This window comes from Alternaria burnsii (assembly GCF_013036055.1).
Source record: "Alternaria burnsii strain CBS107.38 chromosome Unknown 730, whole genome shotgun sequence".
NCBI classification, from domain to species: Eukaryota; Fungi; Ascomycota; class Dothideomycetes; order Pleosporales; family Pleosporaceae; genus Alternaria; species Alternaria burnsii.
In genome coordinates, this window is record NW_024066110.1 from 1231101 (window position 1) to 1253553 (window position 22453).

Consider the following 22453-nt stretch of genomic DNA (forward strand, 5'->3'; position numbering starts at 1 on the left):
GTGGTTCAATCATCGACTTAACGGTCGTTCATCGAACGCATACCATATGGATATTGGCACGTTCACTCTCAAAAAAATATCCTTGGCTCCGTGGGGTTGGCGCAAACCGTCATCTACCAGGGTCCAAATCAGCTCTCTGTGAGTGGAACCCGTCTTTGATAGTGAAACCCGTCTTTGATCGCCAACGGAAAGCCTGTCAAGAATGCCATGCATTCTAGCGAGATATGTTGTGAGAATGGTGGTAATGTCGTCAGTCACTGCCGGCATCGGCCCACACATAATCCTCAGTGTGAGATATTTACACTTTGGCAGATTGCTGGATCGAATTCGAGATTGGACGCGCTTCGCGTTTTTCGAGTTCCGGTGTTGACGCTGAAATCAAAAGTGAAAGAGAATGAAGGGGGCTAGGAATCCGCCACACGGAAGCCGCGTCGCGACTAGGTCCACGCGTTCTCACTTTCCGCTAGGGATGGGACCAACAGAAATACTATTTCTCTTCTGTCGCAATCGCCAAATGCTCGAGCACAAATGTTTGCAGCGCGCTATTTCCGGATCAATGTCAATGCCAGCCATACGACCCTGCCGAGCAGCACGCCATTCTACCCCCACATGTCGTAGCCTCAACCCCGCAACACCTTGTCCATTGTCGCGCACGATAGGATGTCATGATTGCAGTTGGTGAATGCAGGTATCATTACAGCTGTGCCGAGAGCGATTGCGCCATATTATCCATGCGATGATGCAACAATGCTAATCTGCAAATCGAGAAGCTGTTGTTGATCAAGCCGTCCATGAATATGTACCCGGTAGTAGCAAATGTGGCGAATTAAGAGCAGCAAATAAGTGTAGCATGGTCTACTAAGATATGCATTGTGAATGCTGCCCTAGAAGTCCATTCCAACATCGTCTATCATGGCCACGAGCACTTCTACTGCCACTTTCACTAAGAGCAATGATCCTACAGCACAGCATGGATACCCACGCGAGCCCTTGAAGTCGAAAGGTGTACTGAATGCATATAAATCGTTCGAGGTCACGCCAGTCATCGGTCGCGAGTTTGTTGATGTGAGCCTGAAGGAATGGTTGCGAGCACCAAACTCTGATGAGCTGATACGCGACCTTGCGATTACAAGCAAGCTTCACTCGACCTTTTCAAAAGCTGTAGCAGCTAACAGGATGAATAGTCTCTCAGCGTGGTGTTGTCTACTTTCGCAAGCAGGATGACTTGACCGATGAGCTTCAGAAAGAGCTGGCACAACGTCTCGGCGAGCTCTCGGGTAAGCCAGAAACATCCAAATTACATATTCACCCAGTCAGAAATGCCGGAAACCGTCTGGGGGGCAACGACAATGAGATAAGTGTCATCAGCTCAGACCTGGCGAAGCAGCTCTTCAAGGAGAGGTCACAGAGCGGCAAAAGTGGCTGGCACAGCGACATCACTTTCGAGCCAGTACCAAGCGACTATGCGATCTTAAGGATGACTCAGCTACCAAAATCTGGAGGCGGTAAGTTTCGCGAGCAGCCAGACTCCTGGCGCTGTGGCTGATCTCTCTTTAGACACTCTTTGGGCCTCTGGATATGACCTTTACGATCGCCTCTCGAAACCATACCAGAAGTTCTTCGAGTCTCTTACAGCGACATACGCGCAGCCGGATTTCAATCGTGCTGCCAAAGAAAATAACTTCCCCGTTTACACCGCTGCGCGAGGTGCACCGGAGAACACTGGCGACTCACTGAGCGCTGTTCACCCCTGCGTCCGTACGAACCCCGTCACAGGATGGAAGTCTCTCTACAGCGTCGGGCACCATGTCCAACGTATCAATGAGTTGAGTGCAGAAGAATCAAAGCGCACTATAGATTGGTTTCTACAGCTCATTACTGAAAATCACGATCTGCAGATCAGACATAGATGGCAGAATCCAAATGACGTGGCTATCTGGGACAACAGGAGCGTGTTACACACCGCGACGTATGATACCGACGGTCAGGGCCCGAGGAAGGGGTTTAGAGTTGTCAGCTTGGGCGAGCGACCATATCTGGATCCGCAAAGTATGAGTAGGCTGGAAGCGTTGAGGCTGGAGGAGGGACAGTAGCGTGCCGTGTGCGCAAGACCTGGATTGACTGAATGTTATCTTAGCTCCAATGGAAGAGATCGATGATCCCTAAGCCAACTAAGCGATACTTAAAGAAGTATAGAGCAAATCCTTCGTAGGCTGCTACAATCACGTGCCCTCACATGTCAGCTTTTGTGCAACGTGAAACTGCCCATAACACGGGACATCCTATCGCGCAACACCCACCTAAAGGCACTTTTAATCACGTGATGTCACATGCGTCTTGCTGCCTTCCCCCTAAATCCACCTGGTGGTCTATTTCATCGTCTATATAAACTCACATCTTACGCCCTATTCATCTCTTCATACTTACCAGTCAGGGTCGGCGAGCTCATGCTTTCGCATAGACCGACTTGGATCAGCTGCATGGCACCATTGTGGTACTGGTCTTGTCTGATGGCTCCGTGTGGGCGGTCTCTGGCATAATTTTTGTGGTCTCTTTCATTGGTCTATCACACCACAGTGTGAGGATTGAGGAAGGAGTGGATAATTTCGATAAGTGCATATCGTGATTGCCTTTTCAAAGTCGGTGCGTGACTCAACCCAAAATGATCTCTCTGGGTTCCGGTTTTAATGCGTCTCAGAATTCCTTATGTACGATACCCATTCCACGTCTTTCAGCGATATTTCCAACCCATCGGATCCGCATGACATTGTAGAAAGATACGCCCCCTTCATCACTTCTTGCTATTGAAGAAAGAAGCTTTCTGTTTTTCCCAAAAGACATTATCGGCCACCCGCGTTGTGCTACACGCTCTGGAAGGGAGGTTTCGGCTGCTGAGATGGCGATGAGCTCACAAAGGCTGCCGTGTGGAGGTATGTTTTCTTTAATATTGGACATCAGGGTGAAATTGCCCACCATCTCCTCGCCATTGCACAAGACCATCATCATGCGGCGTGTTTTGTCGCAAGTTACCGTACACCCGAATGTTAGTGTAGCGCATGGGGCGAAACAGTGGAGAACGGGGGCAGATGGGGTGTGTATATGGCGCTTGGCAGAACTTACTCCGGGAAGAGGGAATGAACACTTTCGCGAGGAGAGAATGTTCGTAAAGAAGTCGCCATCAGGGTGGCGGTGTCGCCTCCAACCCGTAGGGAGCTGTCTACAAGGAGAGTCTCGGAAAGCCTGGTACTCGTAGAAACCATTGAATCCTGCGTCTATCCCATCTGCTGTATCTGCCATCCGGTATTCTGCCACAGATCTCAGGGTTGCAATGGGAACCCAGTCTGACGAGTGATTCGAATCACGAAAGATGTCAGCGTAGAAAATGTACCAAGCAGACAAGCAGTCTATGATACCGTCTTTCCAGCCCATACACGACCAACTAGGTTCACCCTCACGTCTCAACACGAAGTCCTTAGGTAACCAGAGCAACGCAATGTCGAAGAAGAACTTCGGCATGCCATAGAGTATACCTTCTGGGAAAGTGGCATTCGCGATCTCTGTAGCGCCTGCAAACGCTGCCCGAGCATCTTTCTCATATGTCAGATGCCGTGAAGAAAAATTCTCCAAAAGCATGCCCCACCGCCCAAGCGATGGTATTGTAGGGATCAATGACATCATACCCATTGGTACGCCAAGATGCGGACGCTCTGCTGGCCATTGATTTTCCTCAGTGATGTGGATATCTTCTGTACATCTGAGCATATGGATGCCCTCTCGCCACTCATAGCGTCCACACATCCAGGACACGGCGCTGCCAAATATGAGGAGACGACGGGAGAACAGAGATTCTTGAAACGTCCAGCCCCTAGTCGCCCATTTCAAATCCTCTGGTTAGGCACTCCATAGATGGGAATAGGATTGGGAACTAGGGATTCGATTCTTCGAAGGACCTCCGACACCTCTTAGGCCATGATCTGCGTTGTTTGCATCGGAAGCAACAACCGTAAAGTCGGCACTTGCGTATATGCGAGCCATAGCCCGCAATGTGATTTCCATCTCTTCTGAACATGCATCTTGAACGATGGACAGACAATCCACCCACACATAACGCTCACCTAGAGCCTTGGCCAGATATATAGCATCTCGGATCGTATCAGGAAGCACTATGCCGTCTTGCTTATTGTATAGAGCCCCCAGCTGTGACAGAATATCGGTGTTTGATTTCTTCGTCTTAAACATAGGCACGGCACCCCACACATAGGAAAGAGCAACGTAGGTAATTGGTGACGAAGTGGACAGAGTGACAAGTGAGCCATTAAATACATCAACCAGTGTTAGACGATCGATGTGCTGCGCCAAGGTCCCCGGATGGTCGTCATTGCAGCAGTCGCCGTGTGTATTGCGACAAGCTCGGCGCCAGTTCCGGATGTTTTCGAGATCGATTGTGGATTCGATGGGTACAGATGACCCTCTGGCATAAGTTGAAAGCATCTCGATTAGAGACAAGGAAATTTGTAGGGCTGGGGCTAGCGATGGGCTGGACTGGTCGCTGACCAAAGACGAATAATTTTAATTAAGGTGCAAGGGTAGACGAGAAGCCATCAGAATTCCATGAAGTAAATCGAGTGCCGAGCCCAGGCGACGTTTTCGCAATGAATACTGACTGGCACATGCGGTCGTAGACTTTTTATGTCTGCGCAAAAGCGGGGTTCGTTGCATGGCCAACTTGCGGCTGATAAGCGTTAAGCGTCTCTCGTGAGTACGGACATTGATTTGTTGTTGATTCGCTGTCATGAGCTATGGCCAGCCTAAACCTTGACAGAAAAGGGCGCCGTTCAATACTTTGTATATCCGCTTGCTACGACTTCAAAAGAAGTCGAATCCGTTCCACCAGATGTATCCAAGCACGGCGGCTGCGCTGGTGGCCGCAAAAGGTAGACTCATCTCCACAACACTCCAAATCCAGAGGGTGCCAATGGGGGGCGCCGACTTCATGACATAGAAATAGCCATGCTTATTGCCCGAGTATACCAAGTAGCAGCCTGCTACGACGGAACCTCCGAAAAATGTAACATCTCGAAGTATGGGGAATCGGTATGAGAAGTCGACGTGGGTCAGGTAGACTGCTAGAAAGAATATGGGCCACGCTGTCAGTGCCCGCCACATGATCTCAGTCCAGAGTATATCCTCGCGGTATTGGCTGTATACGAGGACGTCGAGGGTGAGGTGGAGTGCTGCCATGGAGACGGAATAGAGAATCGAGTCCCCAAGGGGACCAATTGGGGGACCATCATCGGCCGAGGCAGAGGCGGATGATACTGGCACTTTGACAACTCGCGTCCTACCGTTCGCCTTGTCTAGTTCTCTCTGCCTCTCTTCAGCCAAGTCGAATAGTGTCTTGCCTGTTGGCTTGGAGAAGTCGGGGTGCTTCAGAATCATCTCGACACCGTCTTGGTCGATTTCGTTGGTGGGCTGGAAGCCAGTTGCAGCACCACTCCTAGTTGCATTGGATTCTTTGGCGCGTCGCTCTTTCCGGTTGCCGGCAGACATGGTGGTGGATGTGCAGAGGGGTCGAGTGGTAGGGTTGAGCACGTCGCGTGTTTGCTCGAGAGAATCTCCAAGATGACGTGGGTCAAAGCTCGCTCCAGGACCCCAGTGGCTTCCAATGCCGACGCGCTACCTCCCCTGGCTTGACTTTGTAGACAACAATTGCGGTTCCGACATATCCAACGTGTACCCTGTATGCCATTACTGAAGATGAGCTGGACTGTCTGGGCCTCGGTGCCCGTCCTTATTTTCGTCTTCTGGATGTACACCAGCACTCTCGGCGCTTCGTTCCCCACATTACAAAACAAACGCATACTACTGTTGATAGCGCATCCTGACGACGAGGCCATGTTCTTTGCCCCGACTTTGCTGGCATTGACGCGTCCGGAACGCGGGAATCACGTCAAGATACTGTGCTTGAGTAGCGGTATGGCATGCACATGTCCTGTGTATTCTCAGATGCGACCACTAATCTCGTACAACAGGGGATGCCGATGGTCTTGGCGAGATTCGCAAGAAAGAACTGGTCAAAAGTGGGCTGCAGCTGGGAATCGGAACTAAGGAGGATATTCTCGTTGTAGAAGACAAGTACGCACTGCAATGCAACGCTGCATGGCTGCGGCATGCTGATCATTGCCCAGGAACTTCCCAGATTCCATGACAGTAACATGGCACCCTCGTCTAATCTCCAATCTACTCACCACCGCCTTCGCTCCAAACATGACCTCAATCTCTTCCAAGGAGGCACCGCAGGCGACCGTCGACGCTATAATCACCTTTGATGCGCACGGCGTCTCCGACCACCCCAATCACAAATCGCTCCACGACGGAGCGCATACCTTTTTAAAAGCACTCATGCACCGACACAGTGGGTGGGAGTGCCCTGTCAAGCTGTACACTCTCACCACTACCTCCATATTCCGCAAATATCTTAGCTTACTGGACGCGCCTGCTACAATCATTGGCGCAATCATCCGGAAGAAGGAGCTCGGAAGCTTCCCAACTCCACTCTTGTTTGTCAGCTCGCCGGCCGGTTACAGGACTGCCCAGAGAGCCATGACCACGGCACACGAAAGCCAGATGCGCTGGTTTCGTTGGGGCTGGATTTCCCTATCGCGTTACATGGTGCTCAACGACCTGAAGAAGGAGTAGTTACCACAATGTGGAAATGGCTTTTGGAAATACGTTGTCATCATCAAAATCTATGTGGACCGGATTCCAGCTATCCCAATGAGGCAAGAAATTGCCCCATTTTAGGTGCGGCTGAGGCCAACGGACAAAGAACATCTCAGAGTAATTTCCGGACCCTGAAATCGTGTTAGATACCAAGAAAGGCAACCGGCGGAACACGGCAGTGATGCCGCGGCCAAAAGCTCCACCATTCGTTGTGCCTGAGGAACCTATGGATACGCGGGCTTGGAGGTCCGTGTGACTTGACGTGCGTCTTGCATTGCACAAGGGGCGTAAACTGCAAATGTGCTCATAGCCTGCTCACTTTCCCAACTTTAGCATGCGTTGTAGCACAGATTGCCCTTGCGACATTCATAAATATTGCGATTTCGCTTGACAAAAGGCAGAGAGAAAACACCTTGCGCTCTCAACCCGTGTTTTGCATAGCAGGCAGCAAAGGGCGTCGACTAAGAGACTCATAGCCACCTAGACCTGTCAACCGTAAGCCGGATGCAGACCTTTCGAAGAACCTCAACTGACTTATTGGGCTCAGACGACCTGATCTGAAAGGCTTGTTCAACACGCACAAGCTCTGCATACCATGGCTTCCCCGCCGATACTTCGCTTGCCTGTCGAGCTTCATCTGGAGATAGTCAGTCTTCTCGACCTAAGAAACAAAGTCAACCTGGCTTTCACGTCTCGCTATTTCAGATCCATCATTCCTCCACCAACGCACATCGAATTTCTGGCCGCCGAAGGAACCACTTGGGCAAAATCTCGACAACTCTATACTTGCAATAGCTGCATCAGCTTCAACCGCTGGAAGGACTTCGCCGATGATATGAGAAAAGGGAAGTGGTGTCGCAGTGGCACGCAGGCACATGCAAGATTCTGTCTTAAATGCGGGGTAAATGATGCGCTGTACGCCCCAGGCACACTACTTACGATCTGCAACCGGGTCCATGTGCTTTGCAGTGTCTGCAAAGTTCTCACAGACCAGATTGGTGACCGTAGTGGTAGGTGCGCTGGTTGTTCTCCGGGCCGGTCGCGCAATCACAACTGTGACTACTTTGACAACGATGATGATGACTGGAGGCTAGAACGTGCATCTGATCGAAATCATCTACGAGACGTGTACGACTGGGCTGAAGAGGGACGCCTTCACAGGTACTGAGTTCACTCTGAGTTTTGCCAACAACCATACATAAGCGGTACGCTGTTGGTCGGAGCCCAGAACAATCATATCTCTACACGACAAGCTGGAACATCCTGCGGCCACGATACTTCTCCTACATGAGATTACGATTTTCTGTGAGGAACAGCATTGCTGCAATTTCGGTGTTGTTCCTAGTCTTCACGTTTGCCGCCATGTTCGCTAGTAAACCGTTCGCAAATGCTTCATCAATATACCACGTCACGGCCGCTGTCGACGTTCACATGCGGCCCGCAACTCTTAAGGTGTTAAGCACACAATTCAGATTCAGATCTTTCGAGTTCGCAGATCGACGCTGAGACTTCCAGGAAGAAACAAAGGTACCCAAAGCACACAAGGTCGTCGCTTACGCTTCGTCTACGTTTTGAGCGCCAGATCTTGCACAAGCTTAACACTCATATACTGCAGATGCCGAACCCAGAGAAGCCCACTCCTAAATCTACATTGCCAGCTGTCTCAGGCTCTGCACCCCAACGATCTCACACTCTGAAGCGACGCATCTCTTCTGGCTTCAATACATTTATGACTGCTCTTCCCATACGGGGAACGATCCCACAACCCACTTCTGCCCTTCGATTGAGTACGGCACTTGGAGAAGACGTGGTTGTAAAGCGAGTAATCGCTGATGCCGATTCGCAGGTTATCCAACAACTGCCAATCATCCAGATACAAATTCCATCTCTCTCCGAGCCCAACCAACATTGTCCCTTTGATCTTAGTAGTTATCGTTCCTTTTCAAACGTTGAACGCCCATGCTGCAGCTTCTGCGGGATGCGACCACCAAAGTCACCTTCCAGCGTATCATACGATGAGAGTCGATCCGAAAGCGCGCTTTCTCATATGAGACCAGCTTTGGGGAAGAGAACGGACCTTACGGTCAGGAGAGAGGTAACGATTCAAAATGCGTCTCTTCCGCAGCACAGTTCTTCATCCGAAGAGGGCCCGCGTCTAGTGCCTCCAGAAATTGCAGCAAAAAGCATAGGTAACCCACCAAGGAAAGCAGCGCTACCAATTCAGCGATCTGGTGCTGTCAGTGACAGCTTGATACCGCCCTCTGACCAGTGGAGCTCGCAGTCACTAGAGAATAGAACTACTGCCGCGCGCGCAAATGTTCCTCGACGGCAGAAAAGTGCTCTTGAGCAGAACGACGTAAGGCCAATAAGCCCTAGATTGCATTATCACTATGGCTTGCCCAACTCAAAGGATTACCCTTACGTCCTAAAAAGGGAGGTATCTCAACACCTAGATGCTATACGTGCCGGTGAACCGAGCCCATTGATCGACTTTGCCTGCGCTGCTCGTCTCAAAAAGGCTTCAGATCGGATGACAGATTTCTCTGAGACGGTTTTCTATGGCCAGAAATTCTCGGCAGCTTTCGGCCCTATTCCAGAGCAACATCCATCACTGCAATCACCACGCAGTACCGTTATCGTTAAAAGAAGTCTCGACACGGGTGGTCATGTCGTGATTGAACGTCCGCTTCCTGAGCAGCAAGCTAGCATCAATGCACTGTTGCATAGCGGAGATAAGTACTCCAGACGCGCCACACATCTATCACAGCAAAATTCACTAGATTCGAGACCATCGAGTAATAATCGACGTCGAACGAGACATACAAGTTCGAGAGCAGCACCGAGTTCAAACGATCAGTCATCGGACTTTCAGGAATGGCTCAGTGACGATATCATACCAAAATTACGAGGTGGTTGTGGGGGAGACAAAAGTACGCATACGGGTGGTTGTGGTTTAATCCCCAAACAGTTGCTACTCACTTGTTACAGGCCTGGTCATGGCTATGCCACTGATTCAGACAACGACGAGAACTTGCCACCAGCGAGGACTCTGAACCTGGCTGAAATCGCGCGCGCTTCAAGGCAGGCTCATGGTATATCACGTCTCCCCAAGGGTATGTCGAGACGTGGTGGAAGCCAGGATACATCAAGGGTGGGCAAATCTGCAGCTGGCAGCGGACACGTTACTAATTCGCTGCCATCACGCACACCAAGTTTCGCAGCTACCCACTCACAGCCTCGCTCTATATTCTTCCATTTACCAACTTTCGGTCTCACCTCAACATCTGCCCTTCCTACGATTCCCCCATTCAATCGTTCTGTTTCTTTCACAGACGTTGCTATTCGACCTAGAACCCAATCACCCGTCGTCAGCCTTAGAGGTGGCACTGGCTCGCCTTCTGCTCTGCGAGGCTATGAGCGCCTCCCACCAACATTGTTCTGGCTTGCAGGTGGTCGAGGCAAACCTATTACCACTGTTAGCTGGAAGACCCAAAAGCCCAAGAAGAGAATGAACGGATTGCTTGGTATGGCTCTTCATGGACTTAACGCAGGTACCGAATACAGGAAAAAGGCAAGAACACAAGATAACGGCATGAGCACTGGGATTGGGCAAGATGTGCCAGTCGTTCCTCAAGCAAGCAAATCCGTCACGGAAGAGAAGGCGGAGAGTGCGAAGTCAGGAAAAACTTATTCCTCCATATCCTCTTCACCATTAACGAGCAATACGAAAAGCCACACTGCACAGTCCCCAAGATCGAGCAGATCCGGCAAGGTGCGTCGTGAAGCACAAAGGGAGACAACCTTGGAACCAGCACCTGGGGAAGCTGCTGCGGCTCGAGCGGAGGCAGACCATATCCCAACTAGCGCTGCGGCCACAGAAAACCAGCCCGCGAATGCCCTAAAGGAAGATGCCCCTCTGGTTGGAGATTCGCAGAGAGAGCCCATGGGCGTTGATCCCCAAGGAGAAACACTGCCTCCGAACGAAAACGTGAAGAAAGGACAAGCGGCGGCGGAAGAAGATGGCGGGGCGAATACACAGAGTGGTTGAGTGCTGAAGGGTGTGTATGTTTGACATGCTTGATACGTAAATGTATGTATACCGTAAGATATTGCTGCTGTCGTTATTAACACAGCTTCACAACATGCGATACCTCTAAGCTGCCCTTGAGTCCTTCAATGCCGTTCCAAACTACCTCTGAATGATCTTTGGGACTATATATCGTACAATCTTTCTTTCGTGACCATTTAACTCATCAGACCATGAACCTGTTCGCTGCTTAGCGTGGCTTTAGCAGCAGGTCTTTTCCCAGCCGCTCGCTTAGACATAGGCGCACTCGTCCTCCGCCCACCTGCCGCTGGCCTTGCACTTCCGCTCCCACTTCCACCACTCCGCTGTGCTTCTACAGCAGCCTCATGCTCAATCTTGCTAACCGCCCTTGTGATGGCCATGCTATATCCACCAATCCACTCAGACCAGCTCTGCTTTCCATCGCTGTTATCAACAGCAACCTCCATGCTTGAACTCATACTCCTCTTCGGCTTCGGTGTAGCGCCAGAAGACATTTTGGAAGCAGGAACTTTTGTAGTCTTGGCATTGGATTGCGGCGATGATGAAGCATTGTTTTCAGCACGCAGGGCAGCAGCAGCGCGTCGTTGTTCCAGAAAAGACCTCGCAACATTCTGCGCAGCGGAAACACCTGATTTGATGGTTTTTACGTCTTCGAGATTGACGTTCGCAGGGATGGGAATACGGTAGCTTCCTGATAGGGTGACTTGTCTGTCTGTACCAGCACTCATTCCTGAGGAGCCCCTATTGATTTCCTCGACGTACTCTGCTCCTCCACTCCTTCCTCCTCTTGTAGACGGATGATAGTGTTCCAGATCCTGTCTTGCTACCTCCAGTTCACCCTCAAGGCGCACAAGTTCTTCGTCTGCTTCTTCCTCTTCGTCATCATCATCGAGTTCCTGAACCCTAGCGTTCCCGTCGTTGACTGTGGTATTGAGCGTAGGTACCTGTGCTGAGGATGAAGCTTTTCGGCCTTTACCCCGTCGGCGAGGAGAGCGGCCTGGTCGAGAGTCAGGAATAGCACCTGCTTTGTAGAGCTCTTCAACTTTGGCTTCTAACCCTCTCACCCGAGATTTCAGTGCTTCGAGTTCAGAGGATGATGGTACATCTGATTTGTTTGTGGCCGCAGACTTTGCAGTATCTGCAGGTGCCGAAGTAGGCTCCTTGTTCAACTTCCTGGGTTTCTTTTTCTGTGTCTTCGACGCGGCTGCGGTAACCTCATCGGTACTTGGTGCAACTACAGCCTTTTTGGATGATGATGCTGAAACCTTTGCTGAGGAATCTTTTGGTAAAACCACTCCTCCTGCTGACCCCGCTCTTCCCTGTTCAGATTGGCTTGGTGTAGCGGCTTTCCTGGATCGTGCCTGCTTGATCGGCGTTGCAGGTATTGCGTTGGGTTCTGGCGATGATGACTTGACTGCCATTGTATCAAACAGATTACTTCTCTTCGAGCATGTAAAGTCCTGATACCAATTGTTTAATACTATGCTGTCGAGGGTAAGCTTGTGCTGGATCCTTCTCTACATAGAATTTAGGGCGATGGACGTTGGACTCGTAGCTAAATTAATTAGAAGAAAGCACTATATGCATTGCAAGATATGAAAAGAAAAGTGATAGCGTAGGTCAATCGACGCCAAAGCAAGATATCGAAGTTGGACACAAGCTGAGCACATCTGACGTATTGTGGCGCGCGTACCGGGATCCTGCATCCTGAACCCTGCCCGCGGCACGTCAACGGCGATCAGCTTCGCGTTAGCATGGCTAGACTTTTTGGGTTCCGGGCCTTACGCTCTTCGATCTACCCTATTTCATGGGAAGACTGAATACCCTTCAGTAAGTCTTGAGACTTTATTGGCCTGCCGCATTAAAAAGCACGGGCTTTCGGAGATGCGACATTCCTGCCGGACTCATCAGAATTGCGGATTTAGATCATAGTATGAAGCCACATCATCGAGACATTGCATCAAACATTAGAGTATAGATACTTTCAAAATTCTTGTTGCAGCTAAATACATGCTTGTGCATATAACACCTCTAGTCCAGTAGCACAGATCCGTCAAAGAAAGCTTGGCTGAACCATAATAACAGACAAAGTTGCGAGAGGAGATGATCAAAACTATGGCATATCCTATGTTTACCGAGTCCGGAAGGTCTAGGAGGAAGACCAATACTTTTGGAGACGAGCAGCGCCAAGGAACGGCATCGTAATGGGCATGCAGAAAGAAGCTCATGAAAGGTTCCAAGTCCAGCTACGGACGCCTTGCAACTCACGCTCGGATGAACAGGGCCGTAGAAAGGGCGATGATTGAGCAGTAAAGCAGTAACATCGGAAGACCGTCGAATGAAAACAGCTGTGACAAACAGCACAGGCCCAGAAATACAAGGGACACCACCACGCCGTCAAATATGCGTTGCGATCATCCTGGATACAGCGTCAGGGCGAAGTTTAGCCAATAGGTACGCCCACCTAAGACGCAATGGCACGAGCCGGTGCACCTCCACCTCCCCGACGGTTGTTCTTCACGTTCTTGGTGGGCTTCGTGACAGTGCTCCAGCCGTCATCGTCCATAGCCTCGGTAGTGGTGCCCTCAGGTGCCGCAGGCGTGCTAGACTTTCGCCTCCATGAACCCTGTTCAGCCTTTGGTGGGTCGCGAGTGATTTCCTGCGGCTTAACGTCCTTGTCGTGTACAATCTCTCCTTCAGCATCCTCATCTTGGCCAGCAGAGTTGCCCTCATCAACCCGTTGTAGAATCTCGAAGTTGGATTTGGGCTTCTCCTCGGTACCATTCTCCTCTTTCTTCGTTGGCGTTGGCTGCGCCGAGTCCTTGGGCGCCGGTTTCTCTGCAGCTTCCTTAGCCTTTTTCTCTTCGCGAGCCTTGTCATCCGCCTCCTTCTTCTGGCGTATAGCTAACTGCCTCTTCTCTTCAATCTCTTTCTCACGAGCAGCGGTGTCGATGGGACGTGCAGCACCGAATGGGTTGGGCTTATCTGAAGGGGTGGAGACCTCCTGAGCTGCTGGAGCCTCGGAGACTGTTCGCTTGGCCAGATTCAAGCGGGGGCGACTGGCTGGCGCAGCAGGCTGCGGCGCTGGCGATGATGGTGTGCTAGCATCGGGTGTAGATATGGGTGACTTGACAGCAGGTGCGTCGGGGCGCATCTTGGACCGCCACTGGTTGTCGGCGTCTGCAGCAGTGGGCTGTCTCTCGTACTGTGGTCGCTCCTGGAACTCACGGCGCGGCCCACGAGAGCCTTCGGTGCCCTGACCCTCACCCCAGGCTGGGGACTGCCTGCGTCCCTCACGGGGTCCTCCTTCAAAGCCACCTCGTGCGCGGCCACCTTCGCTGGGAGCAGGAGCAGCGGCTGGCGAAAGAGGTCCTCGGCGCTCCCAGTTGCCAAAGTCACGGGGCTTGCCGTCGCCCTCGAATGGAGGTGGGCGGCGACGTTCGCCCCGCTCGCTACCGGCGTCAGATGCTGCGTCGAAGGCACGGTCACGGCCTGCGCCGAAGCCGCCTCGTCCAGAGCTGCTGCGCTGGCCAGGGAGATCGGGAAGGGGTCCCTTTCGGGTCCAGTCTGAGATGTCTCGGGCTTCGGGGCGGTCCTTTGCTGCAATAATGTCAATTGTTTTCCGCGCGCGTATGAGGGGAAAATAACGTACGTGGTTCAGCAACGCTGACACGAATATTCCTGCCCTGGAAAGATGTGCCAGACAGGTCGAGAGCCTTCTTCAGTCCATCGACACTGCCAAATTCGACGTATCCAAAACCCTTGGGCTTGCGGTCTAGTTTGTCCTCGACAATACGTACGTTGGTCACCTCGCAGTCGGCAAAGAAGTCGGTTACGTCACCCTCGGTGGCATCGAAAGAGAGGTTGCCCAAGTGAGCGGTGTACGGGGGCTTGGAGGGCATGGGGAGGGCCTCGCGAGTCGCGAATCCACGGTCGGCTGTAAGAGTGTTAGCATATGCAAAGTCAGGTAGAGGATTGCTTCTCACCGAAGCTGCCAGCGCGGTCAGCACCGAAGCCGCTGCCGCCGCCAGAGCCAAAGGTGGGCCTATCACCTCCGTAGCCAGAACTTCTGCCGGCACCTGCAAATGTGTAAGTCTACCGTGGGTTGCATGTTTGCGCTGCGACTGTTGGTGGGGTATATTTACCAACTCCTGCAGATGTTAGCACGGGAACTGGTCCAGAAGCAGTATGCGTCCAACTCACCAGGCATGGGCGCGTCCTCCATCTCATCGGCCCATGATCCTAGCGCTGCGTTCTGTCAGTCGTCTGCGCCCTCGAGGGCCAGTGGGCGGGGCATACATTGGTCTGCTAGGAAGTCTCCCAGGGCCATCTTCTGCTGTTCCTTCTTCTTGGGCGCTGCAAACCACCTGTCAGCCATGGTCGTCTTGTTTTGAGCGCGGTACAGAGCGGGGCAAAAAAGCCGGCTCGAGTGACGCCTGCAATTTGCGCAACTTACCCATGATTGCGGTTCTGCAGACTTGGCGCGTACAAATTCCGCACGCTGTCTGGTTTGGGGTTCGAAGAGCGTGTGTTACTCTCGGTTTGGGTTGCAGGTGGTTGCGGGGTCTGTCGTTGTTTCGTGTGTGGGGTGAGTTCTTCTTTCCCGAACGGAAATCTTAAGCTGTGCGTCCGTTGGGCCTCGCTTAGTCATCGCATTTCTTTTGCAACCACGGCATTACGAACGCCGAGCCCTGGATTGCCTTTACCCGAAACTGATGCACCACTCTCGCACGCCAGACCGCATCAATGAAAGAGCGATGAAACCCAATTATGACCCAGAGCAGGTCACCCAGCCCCTCGAGGTTGCCAAGCAAGCAGCATTGGTCGGCGGAGCCTCAGGTACGCACATGGTCCTTTCATCATTCTTCTCTCTGTTACACTTCTGCTTCAATTCACGCCTGCATATGGTCGAGCTAATGCCCTTCACTTACTATGCTTTCGTCTGACATGATTCAGCAATCCCCGGTACTGTGATTGGTGCCTTGTACGGCACAGTCCGCACACAAACTCCTGTTCTCTTCTCTATTGTCTCGGGGGCACAGTGGTTCGCCATTGGCAGCACATTCTGGAGTATACGCACGTCTGTTCTCAACCACGCTGGCCTGATCAACTGGTGGAACGTCACTCGAGGTGCGCCTTCTTACCCGCGCAATGACCTTAACCCGACTACTTCCGAAAAGGTTCGTGCGTCAGCCATTGCTGGTGCCCTGACTGGCTTCAACCTTGGGCTTTTATTTCGTGGCCCTCGGAATGTTATCCCAGGTACCATCATGTTCACCTTGTTCGGCTGGGGAGGTCAGCATGGGTACAACTATCTCGATGCCAGGAATTCTAGCGAACTCCGGGAACAGGCCGAGCTGAGAGCAAGGGGTGAAGACAAGCCCAAAGAAAACTTCATGCAAAAGATCGCAAAGAGCAAGTGGAGTCCCATGCAGGTCTTGACTGATGACGACTACGAGAACATGATGCAGGAAAAGCTTCTGCGGGTCGAAGCCCAGATTGCGGTAATCGACGACAAGATTGATGCATTTAGAAAGCAGGCGCTCGACTTGGAAGCGCAGCGCAAGATAAAGGAGATGCAAGAGCAGGGTCAAAATTCCGAGTGAGAGCATAACTGATTGCCCATGAACGTTGTGGAATTGAGATCTGGATCACATTCTGTAAGATATTTTGCCGGTCTCTTTTATGTGGGAAACTCACGTGTCGATCTCTTTTCATTGCACAATAAGTGTTCTGTTTTGAAGGAGCAACAGCAGCATCGTTGTATAAAGCCACCTGCTAAGCAGTTTGCACAACCTATCTTATCCTATCAAAAATTGTCTCATTCGCCTTTCTCTTTGCTATCTTTGACTCCTGTTGACCAAAATCTTCAAGTGTAAGCTCTACAAAATGATTTCGCGTTTTGCTATGGATCGCTGTCTTTGACGTACGGCCTTGGTACGAAGAGAAGTCGTCCCTCCAAGTCAGGCTATATGCCAGCCTGATTACCTTAAAGGCTTTCTGGCTGATCTTGAGTACGTTAACAGTGCTCACGTATCGCCATGGCTATTTGAACAACCGTCGTAGCCTCAATACTCTCTTGGAAAATACTCAATGATAATATGCCCAAGTCTTGAGCCACCACCATCAAGCAATACAGAAGCCTCACCCGGGCTCGTCATCACTCCCGTCACCATCGTTTTCGCTTCGCGACAGCGCTTCGACCCTCCAACATCGCAAGGAGACTGGAATACCCGACTCCGCTGCAAGCTCAGGCTCCGTGCTCCCTTTCACCAAACCCGCCTTCACCCCGCCTTGAGTTCCATCCCACACTCCCAACCTTCTCTCCATATATGGGCAATTCTAATCCGCGTTATTCCATCAGCAAGCCACTTTGGATGAGTTTCGCAAGGAACGACCAAGAAATGGAGTCCGCAACCACAATATTAACGACTCCAAGGAACCTTGGTTAATCGTTCCATACCGAAGCTCACCTAAGGTCGCTTGTTCGAGCCGCTCTGCCTCCAGTAACATCCAGACACTAGGTGGATACAACAGAGATTAATGTTTGGAAACGAAAAACAGCCCTTCAATGGGTTAGTTAGACGTCGCCTTATCCCGCTTAATGGGATAAGGTGCTTTTTAGCTCCTATTCTTTCTTTCTATGCAATTTATTTTTCTCTATATAGTTCTGCTCTATCCTATACAATTCTCTACTTAGCTAACTAAAGAAGAAGAGCTACGCAAACTACTCTTATCCTATCTTTAGTACACACTTATGTCTGTAAGTACAATCTTGCCTTCCTTGTACAGCTTCCCGCACCACAGGATATCACAAGCGATAGTTCTTCTTAATTGTATAATAAGTTAATATACAATACTTACTAAACTTACAGTTTCTGTAACAACTAAAAAGAGGAAGGGAAGTGCAAAAAGGTGTTAAAGACAGATTCTCGCAAGCAGAAACGGCAGTTTGGGGAAGGAACGGGACACAAAGATGCAGAGATGAATAATCTTGCGCCGCCGCTTTGAGCCTTATTCTATGTTTTTCACTGTATTATCTACTGTTTGACATCGATTGGCTTACCGCCCTGTTCTCCACTCTTCAAACAACTCTCAAGAATCTCCAGATCTTTCAATGCCTCCTCAGGACTCTGCATCTCGTTCCTCTTTCCTTGTTCCAGGCTCTTCGCCCATGCCTTGATTTCCTGGTTCACGCCATTGCCTTCGTCTGGGAAATCTCTTGTCTCCGGATCCTTCCCGTCTTTGGTGATTGTGACTTTGCCACGAGCACAGTGTACTGAGCCCTTTTCGCATGCAACGAGATATTCAGAGCCTGTATCGGTCGTGCCAAAAGAGATAGACAGGGTACCAGACGAGCCATTGTCGAGCTGCATAGTGGCATTGAGAGTGTCAATTGGTGGAAGATGTTCCTGAAGCTGTGCTGTGAATGCGCTGACCCTCTTGATCTTCTGTTTACCACCTTGGAGCAGAAGACGAGTGGCAGCTACGAAATGCACGCCGCCGTCGAGCACGAAACCGCCTTGGTAGTCCGGCTTCTTACGCCACTCTGTCTCATAGTACTTGCTACCTGCCTGTACCATAGCCGCAACACGCACGCGGAAGGTAAGAATACGGCCCAGAGACGCAACCTGCTCTGAACCCCAGACGTAGGAGTCGATGAATCGGAAGTTTTCTGCCACGGTGTAGGTCGCAGAGGTATTAGAAGAGTTTTGGGTCCATGCAAGTAAATCTTGAGCAGTGGCTACGTCCTTCGCTATAGGCTTCTCTGCGAACACATGTTTTCCTGCGGCGAGGGCTTTCTTGATGTAGTCTGGTTGGGCCAGGATTGGTAGTCTGAATTGTACTGTGTAAGCAGATCAAATTCTATGCTCCGACAAGTGGTATACGCACGCGATAACTACCCCTTTTACATCGTCCCTCTTCAGTAAATCTTCGAATTTCTTGCCATCTTGGTCATCGCTGTAGAGCTCCACGTCAGACAGCTTCTCGGACAGGATTTTTGCCGATTTGAGTGACCGCGAGTAAACTGCTTTCAGACTCAATGATGGAGTATCTTGGATAGCGGGCAAGTGTTCTTCCTTGGCGAAGATGCCACTGCCGATGATAGCAATGCCGATGGCCATGATGTTGAGGACTCTGGGAGTTGATGGCACGGGGAGCTCTCAACGATTTCGAACAGCTCACCTTCCTCAACATATATCTTCCAGTGAACGGCTGTACTGCGGTTAAATGGCAATTGAAGTGGAGGGTGTAGCATTTTCTTCCAATAGCAACTACGCCATGACCCGTCGCGGGGTACATGTCTCTGCCCCACGATGGCGATGACGTCGGGCACCATACTGAATAGAGCCAAGGGCGATAGATCCACGGGTTCCCTACCTCGTCACATTCGACTCTCTCATCAACATCAACTTCTAACGACTTTCGAAGTGTATTCGCCTAGAGTCGCAGCATGATCGGCGCGGTGTTAATGCAAGATACGTCGCGCATTGGACACGCGATCATCACATATCTTGTCTTCGGCAGTTGAGGCGAAACGCGTAGAGCTCTTTACCCACGCACGAACGCGCAAGCTATGCTGACAAAAGTTACAGGCTACCCTGAAATCATGAGGGTCTTCGTAATGTTTGTCAAGTATCTATGCACTCCACTTACCGGCTGAGATGGACTGAACTCGTAACTTGGGGACAACTGTATCATTAATTCCGCGATCGAACACTGCGTACATGCCACTGGATTCGCCTATCAAGCTCCAAGCTGCAATAAGATAAAGTGTCTTTAAAACACCACAAGCTGGTGTGCTGCAAGTGGGTGGAAATGCTAACCGCATTGCTTTTGACAAGATGTCGATGTTTCTAAAGTATCTTGCGGTGCTTAGCATGAGTCCACAAGCAACAAGCAGCGACTATGCTGTAAATATGCTCTTAGCCAAGTCCGATTACTATGTCCGGTACCCGATACCGTATTTTCGATTGTCCGTTGTGATTAGCAATTGGTCTTTTGTATCGTCGGAAAGTTCCGACACACTGAAACATGCTGTGTTGGACATCGCGCCCGACCAGGCCTGGTCATGCTTCGGCAGTCGCCCCATGTAAGGCGTCGATGAACAGGCATGGTTGGTATAGGGCTTTGTCCCGAGTGCTTCAGCGGGGTTTCGATAGTATCAGGCTACCCTTGATGCCTCTGATGTGGTGCCTGAGCGATGTGGTGATAAAAAGGTTGACCCAAAGGACTCCTCATCCAGAGCTGGCCTCATCGTTCTACTGTCGCTTGCTGATCCCTGTACATTCTTCATCCTCTCTTCTTGAACGCAGCGCGTTCGACAAGACTGCCGGCAGTCTGTTCCAATCTTCCAACTCTTATTGCTATTCTTACTCCTTCACACAAGCAATCATATTGTTACCAAGATGGGTTTCGGTATTCTGGAAGATCGCCACATGGCCGCTCCTCCGGGTACGTCCACTATCAACGAATCTGGGCCTACTCTAGACTCTAAGATAGACTCGAGCGAACTCAAACGCGATGGCGACATTATTCTGCAGCCACAACCTTCAAGCAGCCCCAATGACCCGCTCAACTGGTCACCTAGAAGGAAAGAGTGTATAATGATTCTTCTCGCTTTTAGTTCAGGTGTAACTACATCCCTTGGACCGATGGTGACGCCTGCGCTTCCCCTCATTGCTATGAAATACAATGTCAACATCGACATGGTAGCGAGTCTTGTCATCGGATTCCTTGCGTTCTGGATCGGGTTCACTACATTCTTCACAGCTGCTGGAGCCAATATTTGGGGCAAGCGTCCATTCTTCATCATATCTACCATTATCCTTCTTGCAACAAATGTCTGGGGTTTCTTCACAAGGGTGCGTACTAGAAGACGAGCTAGATCGTTCTCCATTGACGAGTAGTAGTCCTTCATCTCTCTCGCTGTCATGCGAGTTGTTCAGGGTATCGCCTCAGCACCTCTCGAGACACTTGTTACCTCCACAGTCTCCGATATGTACTTTGTGCACCAGCGCGGTACACGTATCGCAGTTTGGGGCTGTATGCTGGCGTCTGGCGTTCTTCTTGGGTATGTATATCTGTATCCCGTTCTTTGAGTGAATGTACTGATCCATAACCAGACAAACAATCGCAGGTGCCATCATCCAGAACATCTCTTTCGAAGCGACTTTTGGTATCTCCGCTTTGATATTTATCCCCATCTTATTCGGCATGTACTTCTTCGTCGTTGAGACCACTTACTATGGCCCCCGGCCTACCATGGACAAGCTCGGAATTGATGAGAAACACAAGTCTGTTTTCGAGCTCGAAGACGACAGGGAGCCTTATAGAAGCCAACTGGCAATTTTCCGTGGCCGCTTATCACAAGAGTCGTTCTGGAAGAACGCCTGGAAGCCAGTGCCACTTATTGCTTTCCCGGCAGTACTCTTCAGTACAATCGTTTACGGATCTTACTTTGTATGTCAAGTTTTCAGATTGCTCGCAAAGCATGTACTGATTCTGTTCTCAGACCTGGCTGCTTACTATCTCCGTCCTCTCCGTCAATATCTTCTCTGCACCACCGTACTCGCTGAACCCGGCACAAGTCGGTCTTACTAACCTGCCTCTCCTTGTCATCGCACTGATCGGCTCACCTCTCTCTGGCTGGACAGCCGACGCCCTCGCCAAATTCATGGCACGTCGCAATCACGGCGTTTTCGAACCGGAATTCCGTCTGACGCTTATGATCCCCGCGACCATCTTCGCTACAATTGGCTTTCTGGGCTTCGGCATGAGCGTCTCAGCTGGCTATCCCATTGTCTGGCCCTTGGTCTTCATGTCCATCCACTCGCTTTCCGTACCGTTCGCCTCAACAGCCAGTCTGACCTATGTAATCGATTGCCATCCCAAAGACGCGAACCAGGCTTTTGTGACAATCAATTTTACAAAAGCAGTGTTTACTTTCATCGCGACAACATATGCTAACGGCATCATGGCGAATATTGGGCCTCGCGCGGTCTTTGATGGAATCACCGTTATCAATCTGGGGATCTGCGCGCTTACTGTTCCAGCGTACATGTTCGGAAAGAGGTTTAGAAGTTTGGTTGCGCGAAGCTCGTTTGGTAAGAAGCTATCAGGCTAGAGGTTGGGAGGCGTGAGTCATTATTATGGCGACAGAGACATGGCTCTGAAGAGATGGCTATGCAAGGCGCATATTTATGGATACGCACAGTCGTTATAGGCTTGAAAATTACATTCGCAATGAGTTACGATATGAAGGCTAAGCTCCATACCACCTGGACATGTTAAGCCATGATGAGTCGATCAAAGAACAAGGCAGGTGATGAGGATACGTGTCGAGACCTGAGAGATTCATGGTGTACTTCCACCTAGTGTGTATCAAAGAGAGCTACACGCTGTAATGACAAAACAACAGTAGGTGAATATCTTGAATTGAAGGAGATTCGTGGGTATCGTTGATCTATAATGATGGGCATCACCCTGTGGCGCCCAAAACGCCGTTTACGACTTTTGCAGTGCTCTTCGCAACCATGTCAGATATCTCCTGCCGCGAACGGATGCGCACAAACTGCGTCGCATGATGTTCTAGCACGAAATTTCTACCTCTAAGATGCCTATAAATAACATCGCTGTCTTCCTCGTCGCGCAACTGAC

The 22453-nt window shown here is 50.7% G+C and overlaps 9 protein-coding genes across 9 annotated transcripts; 5 read left to right on the forward strand and 4 right to left on the reverse strand.

Moving 5' to 3' along the window:
* Positions 1-912: 912 nt before the first annotated feature.
* On the forward strand, positions 913-2093 carry GT037_003829 (uncharacterized protein; the record flags this gene model as incomplete). Its single annotated transcript, XM_038928876.1, has 3 exons — positions 913-1065; positions 1193-1505; positions 1558-2093. The coding sequence occupies 3 exons, from the start codon at positions 913-915 to the stop codon at positions 2091-2093; spliced, it is 1002 nt and encodes a 333-aa protein (XP_038788583.1).
* Positions 2094-4866: 2773 nt separating this feature from the next.
* GT037_003830 (uncharacterized protein) lies at positions 4867-5550 on the reverse strand (the record flags this gene model as incomplete). Its single annotated transcript, XM_038928877.1, has 1 exon — positions 4867-5550. The coding sequence occupies one exon, from the start codon at positions 5548-5550 to the stop codon at positions 4867-4869; it is 684 nt and encodes a 227-aa protein (XP_038788584.1).
* A 207-nt stretch (positions 5551-5757) lies between these two features.
* On the forward strand, positions 5758-6699 carry GT037_003831 (uncharacterized protein; the record flags this gene model as incomplete). Its single annotated transcript, XM_038928878.1, has 3 exons — positions 5758-5974; positions 6033-6135; positions 6189-6699. 3 exons carry the CDS (start codon positions 5758-5760, stop codon positions 6697-6699), a joined length of 831 nt encoding a protein of 276 aa, XP_038788585.1.
* Positions 6700-8338: 1639 nt separating this feature from the next.
* GT037_003832 (uncharacterized protein) lies at positions 8339-10771 on the forward strand (the record flags this gene model as incomplete). The annotated part of the gene is made up of 1 exon (XM_038928879.1): positions 8339-10771. The coding sequence occupies one exon, from the start codon at positions 8339-8341 to the stop codon at positions 10769-10771; it is 2433 nt and encodes an 810-aa protein (XP_038788586.1).
* A 197-nt stretch (positions 10772-10968) lies between these two features.
* GT037_003833 (uncharacterized protein) lies at positions 10969-12213 on the reverse strand (the record flags this gene model as incomplete). The annotated part of the gene is made up of 1 exon (XM_038928880.1): positions 10969-12213. The coding sequence occupies one exon, from the start codon at positions 12211-12213 to the stop codon at positions 10969-10971; it is 1245 nt and encodes a 414-aa protein (XP_038788587.1).
* A 1043-nt stretch (positions 12214-13256) lies between these two features.
* GT037_003834 (translation initiation factor eif4b) lies at positions 13257-15170 on the reverse strand (the record flags this gene model as incomplete). The annotated part of the gene is made up of 6 exons (XM_038928881.1): positions 13257-14392; positions 14445-14729; positions 14779-14871; positions 14938-14943; positions 14996-15040; positions 15092-15170. 6 exons carry the CDS (start codon positions 15168-15170, stop codon positions 13257-13259), a joined length of 1644 nt encoding a protein of 547 aa, XP_038788588.1.
* Positions 15171-15549: 379 nt separating this feature from the next.
* GT037_003835 (uncharacterized protein) lies at positions 15550-16398 on the forward strand (the record flags this gene model as incomplete). The annotated part of the gene is made up of 2 exons (XM_038928882.1): positions 15550-15631; positions 15749-16398. The coding sequence occupies 2 exons, from the start codon at positions 15550-15552 to the stop codon at positions 16396-16398; spliced, it is 732 nt and encodes a 243-aa protein (XP_038788589.1).
* Positions 16399-17832: 1434 nt separating this feature from the next.
* On the reverse strand, positions 17833-18918 carry GT037_003836 (nad-binding protein; the record flags this gene model as incomplete). The annotated part of the gene is made up of 2 exons (XM_038928883.1): positions 17833-18628; positions 18686-18918. 2 exons carry the CDS (start codon positions 18916-18918, stop codon positions 17833-17835), a joined length of 1029 nt encoding a protein of 342 aa, XP_038788590.1.
* Positions 18919-20202: 1284 nt separating this feature from the next.
* On the forward strand, positions 20203-21920 carry GT037_003837 (mfs transporter; the record flags this gene model as incomplete). Its single annotated transcript, XM_038928884.1, has 4 exons — positions 20203-20658; positions 20707-20867; positions 20920-21256; positions 21309-21920. 4 exons carry the CDS (start codon positions 20203-20205, stop codon positions 21918-21920), a joined length of 1566 nt encoding a protein of 521 aa, XP_038788591.1.
* Between the last annotated feature and the right edge of the window lie 533 nt (positions 21921-22453).